The following is a 24,247-nucleotide window of genomic DNA, read 5'->3' on the forward strand; positions in this document are numbered from 1 at the left end:
GAGCTGTAAGTCACCTTGTTATGCCTCTGCCTTAGTGAGAGAGATTTGCTGGTGCTAAACTGAGTGACAACTCCCTGACACCCCAGTTTATAAACCAAACCAGCCCTTACTTTGCATTGCACCCCAATACCCTGAGACACCGGAAGAGGATTCTTCTGCAGCATCATCCCATCACTGGACAACATCAGAAAGTATCAAGTACACTGCCACTAAAGAGATAGTATTCACACCAGCCTATCAACTGAAGATTTACACTTTCCTATAATATTACAGCCCAAGATGAATTTATAGTAAAACCAAGAATAATTTTATTAAAAGTGAAAAGTGATAAGCAAAAGATAATAGACACCAAAAATGGTAACAATAAAACAAAAGTATAACTATTTCTAGTAATTAAAATTCAACTTATCCGGCTACAGTCCTGTCTAAGGCAGTTTCTCACCTAAAGCCATCTCTATCACCAACTCCCATGGCTGGGGATCCACCCTTCAGAGAGATACAAGAGAGACTGATCTCTTTGTTCCCTCAGTGATGGATAACCAAAAAGTCTTTTTCCCCTTTCTCCTCTGAAAAGTATTGTTGGCTGTTTCCCAGAACGCTGGCACCATGGCCCCTTTTCCCATTCCCTACATGATTTGCTTTTCCTGTTGACTTCAGATGCAAATATAATTCCCACAGACTTTGGCTTACCCTACTCCATTTACATTTGAGACCTAGGCAGATGGGCATATCAACATTTCTTTCTCTGGTACAAACTTATTTACCAACTCTCCCTGGTTATATGGCTTGAGCATATTTTTAGTACATACATACAACTTTTTCATTATTACCTCTACATACATCACACCACAATGACGACCAACGTGATATGTTCTCATTTGATACCATACACTGAATTCTTTATAGATAAATACCATGACAACTATGTGTTAGCTGTAGTGTGTTTCTCAGGCCTGACAGAAGTTGCTGCTACATGACAGTGAGCCCTTTTTGCCAGTCAGCACTGAAGGGCTCTTAGGGTCACAGGGAGAATGGTGTAGAATCAGCTCTATGGTGCCTGAGTATCCCCTAGCTGGGAGAAATTCTCCAGTAAACAGACCTGCCTAAGAGGCCTGGAATAGCACAAAGCAGCCCTATCCTAGAAGGGAAACATAGCCAGCTCTCGGGAGTTTCCTCTTCTGGCAATTATAAAATACAAGTGAAAAGACCTAAAAAAGAAACTAGAAGTTAATTAAATTTTTTTTAAACAGAAGTTGATTAAATGTGTCTGAGAGGAATAAGAACATTTTAATAATTTATCAGCTATAAAAAGAAATGCAGTAACAGTTACATACAGAGAGTCTTTCACTTAGTAGTTGCCAGTTCAAAGTCAGCTCAGATTAGTGTGGGCAGAGGTGATGCTAGAGATATTAGTTTATCAACATGTGATTACTATTATTATCTGTATTACACCTATGCCCAAGGGACTGGAGACCCTCCCCATCATGCTAAATGCTGTACAAAGACCATGACACAGGAACTGCCTCGAAGAGCTTACAATCTTTCATTAAACACATTTTTATTTAAAAAAAAACCAAAAACAAAGCATAGACAAAGCTTTGTGAAAGGAATTAAACAAAGGCAAAGTGACTAAGGTATCATTTTTAAAAAAATTGTATATGCAGTCCTATAAACACATGCACAAATATATAAATGACACACACAAACTACCTCTAACTGCCTCTCTACTAAGCAGCTTGTGCAGGCTTTTCTCTCCTTTCCAATTTTAAGTTACCCACGTCTATTATTTTTCTAGGCACAACCTCCGACTCTGTTTACACATTTAGTATTTTTTAAAGTTTGAAAATGAAGAATTGCCCTTCTGTGCCACAATTTATTGCTCTCAGCGCAAAAATCACCCAATGTCCATTAAATCTTTGGGGTTAGTCACATTTCCAGTGGACAGTGATTCACCTTATCATCAATCTCAGAAGAGAACTGAATTGACTGTGGAGAATGAGCTACTCTCTCACTACTAGAGGTGTTGCCTTCCAGGTCACAGTAGAGGCATGCTGGGGGGAAAAGCCTGGTAAAGCATGAACAGCAGTTACTTAGGCTGTGTCTCTTCTGTGTATAAACAGAAGATGTTAGCCTCTCTAGAGTACCAATCTACGGGTACGTCTCCACTACGGGATTATTCCTATTTTACAGAAACCAGTTTTTTAAAATAGACTGTATAAAGTTGAGTGCACACGGCCACACTAAGCACATTAATTCGGCGGTGAGCGTCCATGTACCGACGTGAGTGTCGATTTCCAGAGTGTTACACTGTGGGCAGCTATCCCATAGTTCCCACAGTCTCCCCCGCCCCTTGGAATTCTGGATTGAGATCCCAGTGCCTGATGGGGCAAAAAACATTGTCGGGGGTGGTTCTGGGTACAGCCTCACCCCTTCCTCCGTGAAAGCAGCAGACAACCATTTCGTGCCTTTTTTCCTGGGTGAACTGTGCAAACACCACAGCACAGCAAGCATGGACCCTGCTCAGCTCAAGACTGCAATCGTGGACGTTGTAAACACTTCACGCATTCTCATGCGGTCTATGCTGAAGCGGGACCTGCAAAACCAGGCGAGGAGGCGGCAGCTACGGCAGCGCGGCAACGAGAGTGATGAGGACATGGACTCAGAATTCTCCCAAACCACGGGCCCCTGCACTTTGGAGATCCTGCTGGTAATGGGGCAGGTTCTAGCCATAGAACGCCGATTTTGGGCCCAGGAAACAAGCACAGACTGGTGGGACGGCATAGTTTTGCGGGTCTGGGACGATTAGCAGTGGCTGCGAAAATTTCGCATGTGTAAGGACACTTTCATGGAACTTTGTGACTTGCTTTCCCCTGCCCTGAAACGCCAGAATACCAAGATGAGAGCAGCCCTCACAGTTGAGAAGCGAGTGGCAATAGCCCTCTGGAAGCTTGCAACGCCAGACAGCTACTGGTCAGTCGGGAATCAATCTGGAGTGGGAAAATCTACTGTGGGGGCTGCTGTGATGCAAGTAGCCAAAGCAATCATTAAGCTGCCGCTACGAAAGGTAGTGACTCTGGGAAATGTGCAGGTCATAGTGGATGGCTTTGCTGCAATGGGATTCCCTAACTGTGGTGGGGCGACAGATGGAACCCATATACCTATCTTGGCACCGGAGCACCAGGGCACCCAGTACATAAACCGCAAGGGGTACTTTTCAGTGGTGCTGCAAGCACTGGTGGATCACACGGGACGTTTCATCAACATCCACATGGGATGGCCAGGAAAGGTTCATGACGCTCGCGTCTTCAGGAGCACTACTCTGTTTAAACGGCTCTAGCAAGGGAATTACTTCCCAGACCAGAAAGTAACAGCTGGGGATGTTGAAATGCCTGTAGTTATCCTGGGGGACCCAGCCTACCCCTTGATGCCATGGCTCATGAAGCCATACACAGGCAGCCTGGACAGTGGTCAGGAGCTGTTCAACTACAGGCTGAGCAAGTGCAGAATGGTGGTAGAATGTGCATTTGGCCATCTAAAGGCGCGCTGGCACACATTACTGACTTGCTCTGACCTCAGCCAAGCCAATGTCCCCATTGCTATTGCTGCTTGCTGTGTGCTCCACAATCTCTGAGACAGTAAGGGGGAGATCTTTATGGCGGGGTGGGAGGCTGAGGCAAATCACCTGGCCGCTGATTATGCGCAGTCAGACACAAGGGCGATTAGAAAAGCACACCAGGAAGCGGTGTGCACCAGAGAAGCTCTGAAAACGAGTTTCATCACGGGTCAGGGTATGGTCGGTCTGCTGTGTTTGTTTCCCCTTGATGAACACCCCCCTTGACTGACTCATTCCCTGTAAGCAACCCACCTTCCCGCTTTGATTACAGCTTGCTTTCTAAGGAAATAAAGTCACTATTGTTTCACACGTACACAAAGATAAGACGATAACCTAAATATAAAGTCAAAATAATAATATATAATTTGATACTATGCTATAACTCAGGGAAATTAGTGGATTTTGACAGCAGTGGAGGTTTATGTTAAATACACCTCACCACTAATGCCCACACACAACTGACAATTTTGTCTAGTTCTGAGAAAGCGAGCTAAAGAATTCTGATTAATGTTTTCTTGATCAAACTCACTCATCCAGATGTTGGCTAACCATTCCAGTAGTGCCCTCTGATGCTGGTGCCTATAGTTTAATCTTTGACTGTGTTATTAACAGAAAAAATAATGCACCCAGAATGTATCCACCAGATATGTCAAGAGAGTAAGGCATGGGACTGTAACAGACTTCAATTTATTTCTAATATAGTAACTTAAAAGAAAACATGTGGCTGGATTGAATTAGCCTATGAAGGTAGATTTAAAAAGTGAAACCTGTGTCTCCATCAAAGAAAACTTCTTTGAAGTCAGCCCCCTCCCCCCCCCAGTGATGTGAACTCCTGGGAAGAAACTATAGCTAGGAGTAGCTTAGGGTTTTTTCACCTTCCTCTGCAGCAGGTGGGTGCAGGTCACTTGCCAGGATTATCTGGGTATATCTCACAATAACGGGGGCCTTTGGCACAGTGCACCTCACAGCCTCCTATTTTCTGCCTGTGTCAAATAATTAGTCTAGTCTCCTAAACTAAGAGGAAACATTAAAAGGGATCATCTAAAGCAGACATGGGCAAACTACAGCCCGCGGGCCATATCCGGCCTGTGGGACTGTCCTGCACGGCCCCTGAGCTCCCGAAAAGGGAACCTAGTCCCTGTCCCCTCCCCCGCTGTTCCCCTCTCCCGCGCAGGCTGCACTCTGGCCTGCCGCTCCCGCTGGGCAGCATGGAAAACGCAGTGGTTCTGGTCGGGTGCTGTGGCTGCAAGCTCCTGCTGCTAGTAAGGGGGCGGAGAGCGGGGTAGGGTCAGGTAAGGGAGGAGGGAGGTCCTGGAGGGAGCAGTCAGGGAGGAGGGGTTAGTTGGATAGGGCAGAGGTTCTGGGGAGCGGTCAGGAGATGGGGACAGAGAGGGTTGGGAGTGGGAGTCCCAGGGGGTGTGTCAGGGATGTGATAGGGGTCGGGAGGGCAGTTGGGGGACAGGGAGCGGGGTGTGTGTGAATAAGGGGGTGGGATCCCGGGGGGCAGTTAGGGGTGGGTGTTCCTGGGAGGAAGTGGTCAGGGGATGAGGAGCAGAGGGCAGTTGGATAGGGGGTGGGAATCCCGGGGGAGCTGTCAGAGATGGGGGTGTGTGGATAGGGTTTGGGACAGTCAGGGGACAGGGAGCAGAGGGGTTGAATAGAGGGCGGGGGTCTCGGGAGGGGGCAGTGAGGGGACAAGGGATGGTGAGGTTGGATGGGTCAAGGGGCAGGGGGGCAGGCTGTTTGAGGAGGCACAGCCTTCCCTATCCAGCCCTTCATACAGTTCCACAACCCCATTGTGGCCCTCGGGCCAAAATGATTGCCCACCCCTGATCTAAAATCATTAGCAGAGCCAGGACTGGAATCCCAATCTCCTAGTTCCCAGACTCATGCTCTAACCGCAGACCACACAGGAAATCTATGGTAGGACTGCCCCATCACCACTCCTATGCCCTAACCACAGGACCATCCATGCCATCCAATAGGGAGTTTGTTATACTCCTTATGAACAATTCACCTCAGCCAGAGCCATTTTTTTTCAAACATGTTATAACAAGAAGCATGACCATTAGAAAAGGCTGAATTCAGCAACCTAGAGATACAAGACTAAAAATGAGAATATGCAGAGAATGAAGAGTCCTACTTCTAGGGCTTGCCTAACAAGATGCTAGTGTCAAATTACTTGGCACATTATGACCTGAGCAGCACTTCAGCAGACATTAAAGATTAAGGATTTATTCCTTCACTTAACAAGATCAATTAGCATATGTAATCACAATGAAGCTGAAGTGCCATAATACTTTCCTGTTCTAGCGATTTTAATTTTTTCTAATTAACATATGAACACAAATGCATTGATCTAAAACAGTGAAAGCATAAACATTTGTTCATTGGTCCATTATCACATTGCTAACTGATCAAGTTAATCAGGTTCTACTTGTTTTTCGATTATAAACATTATTAGACAAGACTTGTTTCATTTACTCTCTAACAGCTATATCCAATTTACAGTTGGAGATGTAAGAGGTCACAGCATGTACTTACACTCAGCATACAATTCATGAAACACAATTAAACACCTGCCCTAATAGTCTATCATATAGTGGACTTTAAAAGATTCAATTTATATTACAAAGTGCATATCAAGTTAATAACAAGCAGTAGTGTCACAAGGAAGTTACAGAATGTAAGCAAGTTCTCTCAAGGAAACTCAGCTGCACGAAAGATTTGAGGTCAGATTCTCAGCTAGTGTAAATCTCTCAGCTTCAATGGAATTATGCTGATTTACCCCAGCAAAGAATCCAGCCCCTTGTATTTGACATATTAGTCTGTTGTAGCCATTTTCAGTTGGCAAAATAAAACTACTATTATGAAATGAAGAGGGAAGCACTGTATCGTACGTTAAATCAAAATGCAGCACATAGAACCATCACAGCCTGTCCATCAGTCATCTCCCACAGAATGGCAAAGGGGATCAGCGAGCTAAATGGAAATGTGTCCTTTCAGCAGTTTCAGCTTTTAAGCAGTCCTGATTTTCAGATCATCCCCAATTTATTTATTAATTTACTTAGTTCATCCTCCGTCTCACCTTAGATGGCAATTCTAGTCCTCTTTGGGCCATTTAATAATGTGAACTAGACACATTGAAGAGGAGAAGGTACTAGGTGTCCAGCAGCAGGGTTCCAGAAAAGACAACTTTGCTAGCTGATCCATGCAAAAAAATTATATTTCAGAACTGGGGTTTTTCCAGTTTAGCGATTCAACCAAACCACCTTAGTGAAGGATGTAGGTTTGAGTGCAGACTAAGACAGACATACCATGTCCACGTAACTGGAAAATGGCAACATCATTGATATTCTGAAGCTAACAATGGATGCTGCAAGTGCATTAGTGGACAAAAAAAGTCAGCCCCTGACAAGACTGCCCATTATATATTAACATTTATTAATTTTATAATAGAAATTAATAAATATCTATATGTAATTTTAAATTTTTTATTCCCAGAGCAGAAATTAAACCTAAAGCCATCAAATTCAAAATTCACTTTGCACTGGATACTATGGGCCAGATAGTCAAAGGTACTTAGGCACTTAAAGATGTAGGTCTAGTGGGATTTTCCAACAGAGGCACACAGATTTGAAATCATGCCTCACCCATCCACTAACATTCTTTGAGGGGGTTGACAAGCATGTGGACAAGGGGCATCCAATGGATATAGAGCACTTAAATTTTCAGAAAGCCTTCGACAAGGTCCCTCACCAAAGGCTACTAAATAAGTTGCCATGGGATAAGAGGGAAGGTCCTCTCATGGACTGATAACTGGCTAAAAAGAAACAAAGGGTAGGAATAAATGGTCAGTTTTCAGAATGGAGAGAGGTAAATAGTGGTGTCCCCCAGGGCTCTGTACTGGGCCCAGTCCTATTCAACATATTCATAAATAATCTGGAAAAAGGGGTGAACAGTGAGGTGGCAAAATTTGCAGATGATACAAAAACTACTCAAGATAGTTAAGTCCACAGCAACTGCTAAGAGCTACAAAAGGATCTCTCAAAACAGGGTGACTGGGTAACAAAAAGGCAGATGAAATTCAATGCTGATAAATGCAAAGTAATGCACATTGAAAAACTTAATCCCAACTATACATATAAAATGATGGGGTTTAAATTATCTGTTACCACTCAAGAAAGATCTTGGCATCATTGTGGATAGTTCTCTGAAAACATCCACTCAATGTGCAGCGGCAGTCAAAAAACTGAACAGAATGTTGGGAATCATTAGGGATAGATAATAAGACAGAAAATATATTGCCTCTATATAAATCCATGGTACACTCACATCTCAAATACTGCATGCAGATATGGTCGCACCATTTCAAAAAAGATATATTGGAATTGGAAAAGGTTCAGAAGAGGGCAACAAAAATGATTAGGGGTATGGAACGGCTGCCATATGAGGAGAGATGAGAAGCTGAAAAACAACATCCAGTTATGACTTCCCAACTTCCTTCCCCAGCCCAGATTAAAGCAGCCAGAGGAGACATTAACTTGTGCTAATGCACAAAAGTCCAGTAGGGACCATATGTCATCTGAGGCTAGCAAAGTACAGTGCACTCCAGCCCCTGAACCAGGGTCAGGGGGGAGAGATAAAGGTGAAGGAACCAGCTATGCTGGCTCTACATCCTCTGGGGAAATGATACTCAGACCTCAGTGGTACAGGAGCCAAATTAGTGATCAACATTGCCCAAAAGAGTCACAGTAGTGTGAATTCACTATTTACTATTATTTTACACACACACACACACACACATATATATAATTCTCATAGCAAAATGACTGACCAAGTATTATTTTATGAACTACAATTCATTAATAACATAATAAAAGCATCCTGACTGATTGTTAATTAAATCACACAGTGTTTTAATACCATGTGTTGCAAAGTGCCTCACGAGACACAGTAACTAGCCATTTGTGGCTCAGGAGACTCAGTTTGAGTACCACTGCTCTAGAGACTCCTCTGCATTGGGAGAATTCTCATTAGGAGACTTGCATTTGGTTTCTGCTTCCTTTACTAAGCAGTGCAAGTATTGACTGTGGTCCCTTAGCCCTTTGTGAGGTTTCTTAGGCTGAAGAGGTTGAACAATGCTGCCTTAAATGTTCAGAAACTGAGAGGTTTGCCAAGAAGCACTAAACTACGTGAATGGATGTTTGATTAGCAACTAGTGATTTGGAAGAGGTCTTCCATGGATTGATGGAGTGTGTTCTGCCTGAGTAATTGCACTCTCTCACCAAAAGCATTCCAGACCTACACCATCCTACTGATCCCTCCTCCTCCCCTAGAGAGGGGGCCTGAGTCACTTCTAGCTCTATTCCACTCCCAAAATTTCCTCCTCTGATAAAATGCCCCAATTCAAACCACACATGCCTCATTTCTAATTCCTTTGCTTTCACTGCCCACACCAGTTCTGACTCCTGCAAATAAGTAAATATTGTCTTAATTCTCCACTGATGTCTCCTGATGCTTGCCTGAGAAGTGTCACATATGGAGTACATGGCAAGAATTAAAGATGGTTCTGGCGGTGAGAAACTGAAGTGGGTTGGGATTCACCCAAAAGAAGAGTCTCAACTTACATTTTTGCATCCCCTGAATGCTGGACTACAGGACCCATCTGCAACCCACTTGTTTTGTGGAAACCCTTTTTCTTTATGCTCTATTACACCATTTATTGCAAGCTGGCAACAGGTTGAATTTCCAGTTCATGGTAATCTGTTTTATTTTGGTCAGTTATAAAGCAGTGACATCTTCCTTCAATTTATCTACTGTGATCTCTTTTGTGCTAGATAAAATATCACATTTTAGGACATTAGAAAATTAGTTCATAAAAATAATGGAAATGTTATTTGGCAGAAACAACTTTCTAAGACTATGTCTACACTACCGTTGTAAGTCGACCTATGCTATGTAACTCCAGCTATGTGAATAACATAGGTCGAGTTACCATGCGGTCTACACTTACTCTTCTCGTCAGGGGTAGAGTACAGGGGTTGACTGGAGAGAGATCTGACACGTCTTCACCAGATCCGCTAAATTGACTGCCAGTGGATCGATCTCAGAGTGTCAACCCTGGCTGTAGTGCAGACCTGCACTAAGGGTTAAAAAAGATTAAAATTATAATTTAAAGAGGAAGATTTAGAGAACTCAATATATGATAATTGGAAAGTTGCAGCAAAGCAGTGAAACAAGCAAATTATCCAATCAATAGCATTTTTGTGCTTTGCAGGTTAACATTTTTTGCTATACCAAATTATGCTGACATAATATGCACATGGAAGTCTTTAGGGAGAAAGTTTTCAAGGATCACAATATATCTAGTTATAAATATCTAAGAAGCTTGCAGAAAAAGTTATTTTTAGTAGTATCTATACTGCAACTGTATTTTGTAAAATTCTTGATTTAGTGCCACAATACTAGGTTAACTATTCTTGGTAACATTATTTCTGATTACGTAATCAAGAAAAACTTTTCAAAATAATGTTCTGAGTATAAATCACTTTTAATCAGCATCTACATACTGAGACATTGGCACTGATTATTTAGCTCCTTTAATGGCATGTGTAATGGATAACAAGTGTTTTGCTTGATTGCTTCCTAGCTTAGCTGATCAGGATTCTATTCAATCACTCCTAGCTGTTGGAATCCTGAGACTTCTTGGAGTCCCTGTTCAAAGGTCTTGACATCATTTCGACCAAAAATCTGTGGTGCTTTAGAATTCAGTCATCGTCAAAGCTCTACTTACTTCATGTGTTCCTCCTAGTTAAAAATGTATTTAAGATGGGTAGGGTTTTTTGTTTTTTTTTTTTTAAACTGATTGAGATGGAAGTTGAGCATAGAAAAATTTAAATACAATCCAAGAGAGCATAGATAATTATATGAAGTCAATGGATGCTAAAATGTATTCAAACTTTAATCTGTCATTCTTAAGCAAAAACCATACTGGGAAACAACTGCAGTATTCTTCGATTAACATTATTTTTTGTCAGCTTAAGTGGCCGCTGAGAGCAGGCTTGGGCCCCAGTGAAAATTTTTTTCAGGCCTCCCCCGCAGCAAGGGCGGACCAGCTAAAGAGGGCCAACGAAGCCGGGCCCCCTATCAGACTGTTGGGCCCCGGTAATTTGTACCGGCTTCTCCCCATCTCGTTGGCCCTGTTTAAAACCACAACTGAACTAGAGGGCTCGTATCAAATTTGATATATCAATTAGAAATATTAATGGGCCAAATGTCAGACAACTGTCAGACTGAAATCAAGGATTGCCTCTTCTTATGTCTTTGGTGATTTATGTCCATTGAGAAAACATATTTTAGCCTTTCCTCCTAATACATTATGGAACTAAAATGATTAAACAAATTGACATAAAGATCACTAGAAAAACTCCACTGTGGAAAAGCATGAAATGAAGTCAGTACCTCTTCTCTACAGATGTATTAGTGTAGATCCAAATGATCTTGTGTTGAATGGTGATAAAAACAGTGAAAGCAGAAAGAATTAAAAGGAAAACAAAAAAACCTGACAAAAATAGTATTAGACACCAATACTCCAAACATGTGATGCATGTGAGTAACTTCACAAACATGAGCAGTCTCGGGCCTGGTCTACACTTAAAGTTTAGGTCGACGTAGCTAAGTTGCTTAGGGCTATGAAAAATCCACACCCTGACATTTCCACTGACAGCACTACAGTTGCTTGTGGAGGTGGTGTTCCTCACTGCTGGAAAAAGCCCTTCAAGTTGATGTCAACCCCACAGTGTAGACACAGCTATGTCAGCATAACTACAGTGCCATAGCTATGCGGGTATACTCCCTGTTTAGATATATCCCCATTTTTTACATTAGAGCTACTGTGGAAGTGTCTGTTGGACTGAATTTTAAAAGTTAAGTTTAAGACCTCTGATTATTGATGGTTATACATTGCAGAAATGAGGTAATTTTTTAAACATCAAAAATCAATTAATTATTCATAACAAAAAATACTTAAATTCTCAAGCAGTTTGCCTTTTGCTCCTTAATGCTGCAGAAGGTTTTTCTACAACTTCAAGTTCTTGGCATAACAAAGTGAAAACACTTATAGACCAATTTAAGTAGTCCTATGAGGATTTCCATAATCAGGTCATTTTTTCCACTGTAATCAGTTGATGATTTAGCTTTGCTTCAGTCTAATTATGGCATCTCAGAATGACAAAAGAATGTCACTCTGATTTTTAACTGTGGTTAAAAAAATATTAAATCCAAGCATCACAATAGCCACTGGAGTCAATGGACATGTGACAAGGTTTTTTTTTTTTTTTTTGTAATCTTGAGCCAAACCATGTGACTGCGGAAAGGAAACAAAGAACAGTGTGTTACAAGCACTCAAGTGACAATGACCTTTTTGGCATACATCCAAAGGACAGTGACGGAGTTTATGCCCATGATGAGATTGCACACACAGTCTCTTAGCCAAAGAATGATTTACTTTAGTGTCTTTGTCTCTTTCCAGTTTAGACAGAAAGACAAATTACTGGCTATAAAATGTATTTATAAAAGGCATCAGTAAATCATTCATATAAACTTAAACACATGTAAACAGAATGTAAAGCAATAGATGAGCTGTTCTAGCAGGAGCTACGCTTTCCTTTAATAAACTATTTCCTTAGGTCTCCATAAAGTGTCTAATAAGCATAAAGCAGATGTATAGAATATTGCTTCATTGATTTAAGATTACATGTTTACATTTACATAGGATCAAAGCAAGATATACCTGTACTACCTATAGTTACTAGCTATCTTTACACCAGAAAGAAGAAATGAGACAAAGGTAAAACGCTAAATGAAATTGCTCTCTCCTGCTACTACTTGGAAATTGCAATAGGCTGCTGCCAATATTTGTACAATGCATAGCAAATACACTATACAGAACATAAGTAGTCTTAAGTCTACAATCTGTTCAGTTTAACATTCATATATTTTGTAACTAAGATGACTATTTGATAACAATTTGCCATACTCTGACAAATTTGTTTCTTACGTTTTATGATAAATCAGGGCCCTATGTTCATGAAAGATGCCAGACGAGTAATACTTAGACCTCAGTGGTTCAGGAGTTAAATTAACGATCAACATTACCCAAAAGAGCCACAGTAGTGTGAATTCATTGTTTCATTTACTATTATATATTCATATTTAAACAATGTGACAGGGGAAATATTTAGTTTTTTATATCTGTATATATTCTCATATAAGAACGGCCGTACCGGCTCAGACCAAAGGTCTATCTAGCCCAGTATCTGTCTACCGACAGTGGCCAATGCCAGGTGCCCCAGAGGGAGTGAAGTTAACCGGCAATGGTCAAGTGATCTCTCTCCTGCCCTCCATCTCCATCCTCTGATGAACAGAGGCTAGGGACACCATTCTTTACCTTTCCTGGCTAATAGCCATTTATGGACTTAGCCACCATGAATTTATCCAGTTCCCTTTTAAACACTGTTATAGTCCCAGCCTTCACAACCTCCTTAGGCAAGGAGTTCCACAAGTTGACTGTGCGCTGTGTGAAGAACTTCCTTTTATTTGTTTTAAACCTGCTACCTATTAATTTCATTTGGTGACCCCTACTTCCTGTATTATGGGAATAAGTAAATAACTTTTATTTATCCACTTTCTCCACATCACTCATGATTTTATATACCTCTATCATATCCCCCCTTAGTCTCCTCTTTTCCAAGCTGAAGAGGGCTAGCCTCTAATCTTTCCTCGTACGGGACCCTCTCCAAACCCCTAATCATTTTAGTTGCCCTTTTCTGAACCTTTTCTAGTGCTAGAATATCTTTTTTGAGGTGAGGAGACCACATCTGTACATAGTATTCAAGATGTGGGCGTACCATGGATTTATATAAAGGCAATAATATATTCTCAGTCTTATTCTCTATCCTCTTTTTAATGATTCCTAACATCCTGTTTGCTTTTTTGACCGCCTTGGCGCACTGCGTGGACATCTTCAGAGAACTATCCACGATGACGCCAAGATCTTTTTCCTGACTCACTGTAGCTAAATTAGCCCCCATCATATTGTATGTATAGTTGGGGTTATTTTTTCCAATGTGCATTACTTTACATTTATCCACATTAAATTTCATTTGCCATTTTGTTGCCCAATCACTTAGTTTTGTGAGATCTTTTTGAAGTTCTTCACAATCTGCTTTGGTCTTAACTATCTTGAGTAGTTTAGTATCTGCAAACTTTGCTACCTCATCGTTTACCCCTTTCTCCAGATCATTTATGAATAAATTGAATAGGATTGGTCCTAGGACTGACCCTTGGGGAACACCACTAGTTACCCTTCTCCATTCTGAGAATTTACCATTAATTCCTACCCTTTGGTTCCCTGTCTTTTAACCAGTTCTCAATCCATGAAAGTACCTTCCCTTTTATCCCATGACAGCTTAATTTACGTAAGAGCCTTCGGTGAGGGACCCTGTCAAAGGCTTTCTGGAAATCAAAGGACACTATGTCCACTGGATCTCCCTTGTCCACGTTTGTCGACCCCTTCAAAGAACTCTAATAGAGTAGTAAGACACAATTTCCCTTTACAGAAACCGTGTTGACTATTGCTTAACAGTTTATGTTTTTCTATGTGTCTGACAATTTTATTCTTAATTACTGTTTCGACTAACTTGCCCGGTACCGACGTTAGACTTACCGGTCTGTAATTGCCGGGATCACCTCTAGAGCCCTTCTCACAGCAAAAATGACTGAACAAGTATTATTATTTATCAACTACCATTGGGTAAATAAAGAAAGTAATAGTAAAAATATCTCAATTGGTTAATAACAGACTGGTTAATAATAAAAATCACAGTGTTTTAACATCGCATGCTACAGGAGACACATTAAAGAGCCACTTGCAGTTCGCAAGAGTCAGTCTGAGTATCACTGTGCTAGACAGACAACACTGGTTGGAAAAGTCCACTATCCAACTCCCACCCCACCCAAAAAAAAAAAAAGAAAAAAAAAGGGTAACAGCATACAAATTTCTGCATTCTGTCCTGCCAGAACCTGATCGGTACAGACACCATCTAAAGATGAGAGGATAGATCAGGCTCTACACCCATTCGGTCCTTAGTCCCTCTGAAATTTGTAACAAGAGAAATACTTATGATGGAGCTTGTTATATGGACATGAGTCCTGAGTAGACAAAACTCTTTTCAGAGGCTTAAGAGCCATTTTATGTTAATGACTTTCAGGAAATACCCATGCAAGGTGAAATCCAACGTAACAGTTTTATCTTAGGTTACTGCATTATTTAATTTGGTGACTGGAAGTCCTCCAACAGATGCAACAGACATATTATAGCTGGTTTCTGGAGTTTCTCCTGTGCGCTCTCTCCCCTTCCCCCCCAGGGGATACTGGAAGCAACAAAATTGGAATATTAGTACAAAGAAACTGGGGATATTTGTTGAAAATCTCACTACAATTTTGTACTGGGAAAGTCAGACTCTTTAAAAGATGTGGCAAACCTTTATGCAATGGAGAGATTAGCAAGTGATAGGGTCCACTGCTGCAGTACTGAAGTTCATGGAAGTTTTGCCTCCATTGGTGTAGGATCATGACCCTTTAGTCTTTTCTCCCTTCTGAGGGAGAGTAAGTTTTACAATTTTATATTGATTTTATAATGTTCACTTTTTAAACTGAACTCCCAAATTGAAGGAAAATCATATATGACAACCTAAGTACCAAACATACTGTATATTTTTACCACTGTGTAAGGATAATTTTGTTTGAAATTAAGTATTTTATGATTACATCATATTCTATTTATGGAGAACCTTTAATCCAAAGCATTGCAGAAAGATGACAATAAAACACACAATCAACAATTCATAAAATGTTAACAACCAGCGATCCTGAGAGCAAAATACAAGAAAATGGAAGAGACATCAAATTGTAAGCAACAGCAGCTGCTGAATTTGATGGCTGAATTTAAATAAACCAGTGAAGTGACCTAGAGATGAAACACCATATCTTATGATCAAATGATTGAACTATCCAATACCCTTATGTTATTTTGCTTAGTTTAACAGATTATTTCCTTAAGAAGTTTAAATTTAGTGGTTGTCTATGCTTTTCTGTTATCAACGCCATGTATAGATTTAAAAAAAAAAAAAAAAGTTCTGTGGCCTATAACCCCCTAACATCAATTAGGGCTTCTAATTAAAATTGCCAAGATGTTGAGGCTTTTAAATAAGAAAACCCCATAAAGTCTATGAAACTATTTATACTCTTCCAATAAAATTATTTATCTTTTTAAACAAAAACAGTAGTTACGGTAAAGAAAATTTACTGGTCTAGTTGCAAAAGTAAGGAACAGCTAAATCTTGTAATCCATATTTGTATATATTCTGCTGTAGCCTGCTTCAGTATATAACACTAGTCTGATCTCATGGTCCTGCAACAATGGGTTAGAATTCTACTCTCTGAATTGTATTAGGGCATTTTAAGATAGAGTATATTACTTTTAAGAAGAAGGTTCTATTAAGCATTAGAAAGATCTCGCTGAAGATTTTCTATTAGGCCCGAAACTAAACTCCCTTTAGGTACTCAAATGCATGGCTATTCCTTGGTTCTCTCCTGGCTGGAGTCCCTATACTGTTTATGAAAGTAATACTTTTGGTGAAAATACTTTTGCATGTCCTCTTAAAAATTTTATTTCATTCTAACAGCAAATTTCTCTAAGCCACAGGAAGAAGTTACTAACAGAGAGGCAGAGCTAGCATGCATGAATGGCACAGGGAGTCAACTGGAGAGGTCAGAATACTACTTCAAGCATGGGCTTAGAAGCACACATCAATGAGAACACGATACTATACAGTACCTAATACTATGCCCGACTGTAAAGCTAAGGTAATTATAGATCACATCTAAAATTTAAAAAGAAAATGGGAATATGATTACCAGTGTACATTTTTAACAGTCTTACCTGGCATACCATGTATGAGGTCACCACACAGTACAAAGAATTTTGGCTTGGGGTTTAACTGGTTAATGGCTTGCACAGCTTGCTCTGTTAATTTGATCTCCTCTTCCCATTCATCACCTCCATTGTCACAGTCACCAATTGCCCAGGCTTTCATCAGTCCAAACTGAGGATCTGCTCCTTGGATGAAGTAGAAAGGGGCTTTCCATTGACATTCATCATCTTAAAAAATAAATAAAATAGTAAAGTCTTAAAGGGAAAGGAAATTTTCCCTGTATTATTAAGGTGAAGAGTAACTTTCTTTAAATGAAGGCCATTTTGATACGGTAGGCACAATACTTTAATAGAGTAAGCACAAGCATAATATTTCCCTATAACAGATTAGAGCATTTGTATTTATTGTAATTATGCAATGCTGACATGTGGCTACATGATGACTAAAGAAAAAGAATACCAACAACAAAGCAAATGCTGCTTAAAACGTCAGCACTACAACATAGCTCAATAGCATGGGACATATGAGATTCATTTTCAATTATTGCCTTTTTAATTAAATTAAAAATGCACACTACATTTTATGGTGTCAGAAGGAACACACTTAAATTATTACTATGTTAAATGCTTTTTGCTCTTACTCTACTAGAGAAAGCTTGAAAAATTCACTCATTAGTGCAAAGCTCTTGCTAGCTAGAGAGACATCCCCTGTACAGGATGCAGGACAGCAACCCAGTAGGAATTGCAGCATTCTTTCCTCATTCCCCGCAGCTCAGGGCTGGCCCATGCCAGCTGAATTGCTCTTATGAGACTTGGGCAGGAACCTTCCTAGGCTCGGGCTGGTACACTCTCTCCTCACTGGGTCCTAGAGCCCAGGCTTCTAGCCTGAGCCTGGAAGTGACACTACAAACAAACAGCCCTGTAGCCCGACCTCCATAAGGCCAAGTCAGCTGGCACAGGCCAGCTGCAGGAGCCTAACTGTGGTATAAACATACCCATACGGTCAACTGGCAGTGAGGTCCAGGCACACCACCTTTCTCCTTGACTTGAACTTTGGGCTGGTAATTTTAATTCTCTGGCAAATTTTTCAGGTCTGCTTTCATACATTTCAGTTGTACTATTTAGACTTACAAAAGGCTCTCCCCACTCCCATAACGTTACCATGACTCAAAATGCTACACAACATTTACTACTATACTTTGAAATATTATAAAGAATTTATTTCATTGCTTGTTTTTTATTTGCTAGCTTCGGTCATTTACATTGGGTCTCAAAGTCATTAGTGACAACTGGAAGGGTCAAATGGAAGCCTTAATTTAGGATGCTCTTAATGGCTCCTGACTGAAACCTAGAATAAAAATATATAAGCCTGGAGGCAAACTAAAATGTTTAGAGCTTCCCCCACATTCCGCTTAAGACCAGAAACTTAGAGAAGAAAGAATAGGATTTTTGTAGTTTCAGTTAATTTTTTGTACTTTTGTGCCTCAGATATCTCAGTAACGAGTATCACAAAAATAGCTTAGATAGTGTAGATAGCAAAGCAGGCTAAGAAAAAATTTCGCATTACTCGTCCATGAATAGCTAAGACCATATTCTGTTAGAGATGAGAGAACGTGGGTGTCCCAACTTTTCTCTAAACTACAGTACAAACTTTTCAAAAGTATACTGTTGCTGCCCTGATTGTCTAAAGGCATTTCCTTGCATTCCAAGTGTTTAGTTTTGGACTACTGCAGCTGGGTTTCTTCCTTTTATGCTCTCCTTTAAGGTATGTGACTCTCACTTTGGGCTAGTCTACACTAGAAACACTACCGTGGCACAGCTGCATCGAAGTTCTCCTGCCGACATAGAGCTGTACACACCGGTGTTTAGGTCAGTGGAACTTATTTACATCCCTGAGTGACATAAGTTGTACCGACATAACCTGTGGTGTAGACAAGCCCTTTGTCTTACCCCTTTTAGTTTTATCCTTGCTTTAATATCTGCAATTAAAACATTCATTAGTAGCTGTCTGGAGTCCTTGAGCTTGTTTATTATATAAGTGGATGGGTTTGTTTTTATTAAATTCATGATGAAAAACCCACATTCTACCACTATAGTGCTTCAGAATAAGGAGAACTCCATTTCCACCAGAATTCTCTCTGACTAGGGTTACACAACATAATAGTTGGAATTGTGGTAACTGCAATACTGGAATTAAAATATAATAAAAAGCTAGCTTAGAAACATGCTCAGTGCCCCTGGAACTACAGATTCAAATGTTATCAAGGTGAGCTCAGAACTTCATCCTTCCAAGGTAGCTACACTGATTTCTAGGCAACCTACAGCAAGTCAGGTTTTTCAAATAAGCTCTTAAAAATCAAAAACAAATTTCAAAAAATTAGGCTCCTAAACCCAAAGGTAGCCAACTAAATAAATGGCCTGATTTGGGGATCCTTTAGGAGGAAAAACTTTAAAAAAATTGTTTAACAACATTAAAACTCAAACACAGACTGGCAAAAGTAACTGCTCTCCTTAATGCATGCCATTCCACTTTCCTCTCCTTCAACAGCAAAAGCAAGAGATATCAGGATCAGTTCTGAGTTATTAGCTGCTGTCGTTAGCGCCACATCTCTTTGCCAAATGTAGGTTCCTACATTTCACTTAATTTAAAATGTAATTGTTAAATAAAACAATTTATAGTCAGCTAACATCTATCAATTCATACAGTCATCATCCTCTTGTATATTAATAATACCTCAATCTCACGTTTTACAGACTGAAAACCTTTATCCATTAGTTTTTAAATCTGAAATGCAACCTTTAACATTTGCAAATTAGAAAACTCATTCAGACAGGTTTTTATTCAGAGCAGTGAAATGATCCATCAATCCATCTGTTTTCTATAGAATCCTTTTGGAACTGGCTGAATGACACAACATAATTTAGGTTTTTATTTCATGTGTCTTGCATGGAAAATGAGAAATATGACTGTCATAAAAATCAGTTTATGTGCTGCATCAAAGACATTGTTTAGGCAGAGAAATCAACTTAAAAAAATCTAAGAGAAAAGCTATAAAGATGAGTTAAGGAAGCCTGCCTCTCTGAGGGTTCTAACTCAGCAGACATGTTCTGTGACTTAGTAAGGAAAAGGAGGGTTTGGAAAAGCTATTCAATTTGGAGGAGTAATTAGCTTTCCAAGGTCAGGCTGTCTGGTGCTCCTTGCTCCTGCTCAAAGTTTCTCCATTCTGCTACGCAATGAAAACAGACCAGATTCCTCTCAGGTTTCACTGCTGCTGGTGAGAACTCTGTAGCCAGCTGTGAAACTGATAAGAACCAAGTCAGTTTCACTGCTGCCCTGGAAAGCTCCACGCAATACAGGAGACACGCACTACAGGAGAATACAAAAGTGGAGTCTCTGGGAAAAGTAGAGTATAAGGCACCTCATCAGAAACACTCATGCAGCAGCACAGAAGAACAAGGAGAAAGTACTTCTCTCTTCCAGAAGCTAGAGAAGGCAGAGGGCTTCAATTTTATCAAACACATACTAAACTGAGTTTTACACAAAAATGAACTACCCGAACAGGGTCAAACAACTTGAGCTACGCAGTTGGCTCATCACCTGATTACTGTCCCTGACAACAAGGACATCTACTTTTTTCATACTAATTGGTTACTGGCTAGTAAATTTAGTCCTCTACCTTATAAGTGTATGAAATTCCCATTACTTAAATGTACATGTATTGGTGTGAGTGATGTGGGGATACATTAGAAAAGAGAAGTTCAGTATACAGAGAGATTCTATGAGGAGAAGTGGCAGAAGAACTTACAATAGAGAAAGGGAAAGAGACACAGGAATGGAAGGATTGAGAATAAACAGAGGAAAGAGAAACTGAAATGATGCAGGAAAAGTTACACCATTACCTATCATAAGAAAGAAAAAAGAAGAAATTGAGTGATGCCAGGAAGGGGAAGAAGATACATCAGAACTGAGAGCTGCAATAAGCAGGGATGGGCAAAGAGTATTTGGTTAATATACTGTTTGATTAAAATTATTCAACAATGCCACGGAAAACAGTCAGCTATATTTCTGTGGTATTAGCTCAGCTACGCAGTAAACAACAACGAAGATCAATACATAATATATTCAACACTTTTCTGCTATTTGATCAGTCCAAGTAGTAAGTTCCTTTTTCAGAAAAATAGGGCTTATTTACACAGAGCTCCACCAGTTTACTAATCCTTAATTAATACTTGGTGCAATTTTAAACCCATTTGGTTACACTAATGCAAAAGGCTGTATATTGGTTTAAACCAGCCTTATTATACTGTATCTTAAATTGATTAGGAACAGATTTAAGATAATCCAAGATAAAGCACTCTTTATACACAGTTTGCACCAGTTTAGTGTAAACCTCTGCAAAACCCTGTGTGAAGAAAGGTTATTCATAAATAAAATGTTCGTAGACAAAATTACAATTAGACACTGCACAGCAGTTTTGTGCTTCAAAACTGCAATGGGCAATGGCTTTTTTGAGAGTGTGCAGGTATCACTCTAGCCAGGTGTCTCAGTCCTCAATGCTAGTGGAAGTCAGGTACATTCTTCATACCCCTTTGGGTAGGTTATATAATCACAAACACAAGGGTTATTCAAAGGGCGAGCAAATGACTAGAGGTTCCACATCAGTGAGCATCCTTTCCATCTTAGTTGAAAAATCATATAATTTAGCAGAGTCCAGAGAATTAAAAACTGGCTTGCCAGCTCCATGGTGGCTGTAATGCTACAGTCTCAAATAAGGCCAATGTCTGAACTATGTACTACAACATCACTAATTCCTAATTCCGACATGTAGTCATGAGAAACAGATATAATAGCTTCTCCACAAACGTGTCAGGTGCGGCAAAAAAAAGTAAAAGTTTTTAACTGAGTTTTAATCAATAAGGAGGAGGAGGATACACTTCTGTTTCCAGAAGCTAGATTATTCTTAGTGTTCCATGTTTTCAGTTTTTCACCAATTTTCACCAATAAATTACTAGGAGTTGGTTTTTTTTTTTTAATTAAAGGAGTTCAGTTTTAACTGATTTACACCAGTTTAAATCAATCCACTCAATTTTTTTCGGATATTTATTTTTGTTAAACACTAATGCTTTACATGACTGCTGTTTCCTGCAGCTCTGAGACTGAAACAGTTTCTCAATGTAAAACACAGAGCACACGACGGAAGTCAGGGAAAAAAAAAATAAAACAATGTTAATATCGCAATACGACTAGCTCACATACCAACCTATTTTCTGGCATCTGTTTAGTGCAGCGCTGAATGTAATCAATCAATCCTCCACAGATAAAGAGAAGGTAAATGTGGGACAAAAATGCAAACTTGTGCCTGAAAACCAACAAGAAAATCAGTACTTAAAAATTTTCAAGACAAGTGAAGACTGGAGTGAAGAGGATGCATTGCGCTGCAATTACTGCAGCATTGAGGTGAGTGCTCATGCAGACAGAATAAAGGAGCATGTTGAAAGCAAGCAACACAAGTAGCTTAAAGAAGGAAGTGAGCTTTGGCACTCAATATCAGGACCTTCACCAGGGTTTTAATGAAAGAGAGGACAGAGCATAATTGTGTCAATGAATGTGTGTGCGCTCTTTGTTTCGCCAGACAACCACTGTTAATTGCAGAGGAATCTATTGGTGACTTTGTGCAACAATACTGTCCACCAACAAAAACCCTTCTGAATGCAGACAACCTCACTCATAAATATCTGAAAGAAAATGATACTTTAGTATCTAAACTGACAGAATGAACTGATGGAAATGTGACGTCCAGTCTGATTTTTGATGAGTCTCCTGATGCTCTGGACTATCCAATTCTTGGCCTTTTGTTTTAGTTTTTTTATTTCTTATTTTTTATTTATTTTTATTTTATTTTTATTGTGCTGATGTGACACAGTAGTAACTGACCTGTTTGAGATGTACCAACTAACTTGGTACAATGTGGCCACAATTAACACAGATTTGGCTTCTTTCATGGCTAAATTTCCACAGGAGATTAAACTCAATCAGAATCCAGAGTTGCTACACATTACCTGTTCTGCTCATCTGATTAACATTGTGCTGTCAGCAGCTACTGGTACAGAAGAAATGAAAGATGCGAAATCTTGCATCATTAGGTTTTCGGCCATTTTCAAGCATGCAAACAAGTTGAAGGCTTTGTTTTACACAGTGCGAGACAAGTGCAGAGCTGACTGCTGATTACCTACTCCTGTTGTGCCACATTGGCTGATGAGCTTTTACTTTACTGTCATGTAAATAATGTGTGGACTGTGCTAATGAAGCTCTGACCTAGATTATCCTGAGTTTGCTGTTTCTAAAGCAGAAGAAATGACGAGTCTAGCAAATAACCAAAACGACCTCCAGATTCTGTGCACCAAGGTAATAATATTCATCACTGAAAACTTGTAACACACAGAAAACACTGGCATTTTCTCCAACTACTGCCACCACGTTTGCAAATACTGATGTTTACCAAAAAAGCATTCAAAACCTTTAACACAATGCTTAGCAAGACCTGGGAGATGACTATGATCTGTAATCTGAACCCTGAAGCATTTGGTGACAAAGATTCTTTCTGGAATGTCATTTAGGTGTTTCACCCCTTTCTCAAGATGAATTCTGCAGCCAGAATGTTTCAATCATTTGCCATGGACAATGAAATTTCAAATCTGGAAGGGGAAGGGGAATGGGAATTTACTACTTTCATGAACTTGCCTAACCCTGACAATGCAAAACTGGATGTGCTGGCTTTTTGGAACAATCATCAAGACACACTTCCCAACTTCAGCAAAGTGGCATGGCAAACTTTGAGTGTACCCTTGGATCTATTAATACAGAGAGCACCTTTTCAAAGTTGGACTACTTCCAAGACAGCAAGAGGCTTAACATGAGTGAGGATACTTGGAAGAAAATTATGCGAGCATATGCAAAACAAGCTCCCTGCCTTCCCTGGCCCCACACTGCGCCCAGAGGCGGCCATTGCAGCTCCACATCCAGGAGTCTCCTTCTGCGCACTGCTCCTGCCTGCAAGCACCACCACTGCAGTTCCCATTGGCTGAGACATGGAAGCTGTGGCCAATGGGAGCTGCCGGGGCAGTGCTTTCAGAGAGGGGCAGTGCATGGAGCCATGTGCCCTCTGGGCTCCCCGCCCAGGGGCGGCAGGAGCACGTTGGCCCCTTCCAGGCATGGCATGGGGCCAGGGTAAGTAGAGAGCCTGCCTTAGTGGCAGCCATGCTGCACCACCAACCGGGAGCCACTGGAGGTAAGTGCTGTCCAGCAGGAGGCTCCACCCCAATCCCCTGCCCCACCTTCCAGAGTCAGCACCCTGTAACGCCTCCTGCACCCCAGTCTCAGTCCAGAGCCCCCTCCCACACTGCAACCCCCTCAGCCCAAGCCGTGAGCCCTCTCCCCCTCCCAAACCCCGACTCCAGCCTGGTGAAAGTGAGTGAGGTTGGAGGAGAGCAAACGAGGGGGGGGGAGGAAAGAGTGAGCGGGGCAGGATAGATCCTGGGTTGCCCTTAAATTCAAAAAGTGATCTTGGGTGTAAAAAGGTTGAACACTGTAGTATATCATTTATAATTTCCTGTTCAATTCTAAAATCTTCTCACTA

At 40.5% G+C, this 24,247-nt stretch overlaps 1 protein-coding gene across 3 annotated transcripts in view; it reads right to left on the reverse strand.

Annotated features, from left to right (window-relative positions):
- Positions 1-24,247, reverse strand: part of CPPED1 (calcineurin like phosphoesterase domain containing 1) — a 166,657-nt gene that overhangs the window by 135,499 nt on the left and 6,911 nt on the right. For all 3 annotated transcript variants that reach the window (XR_007776298.1, XM_050967768.1, XM_050967767.1), the window contains exon 2: positions 16,620-16,838. Coding sequence is in view for 2 of the 3 variants with exons in the window: in XM_050967768.1 (XP_050823725.1) it covers positions 16,620-16,838 (219 nt within the window). In the remaining variant the exon portion in view is untranslated. The remainder of the gene's footprint in view (positions 1-16,619; positions 16,839-24,247) is intronic.

Source organism: Gopherus flavomarginatus, chromosome 9 (genome assembly GCF_025201925.1).
Source record: "Gopherus flavomarginatus isolate rGopFla2 chromosome 9, rGopFla2.mat.asm, whole genome shotgun sequence".
Taxonomy (NCBI): domain Eukaryota; kingdom Metazoa; phylum Chordata; order Testudines; family Testudinidae; genus Gopherus; species Gopherus flavomarginatus.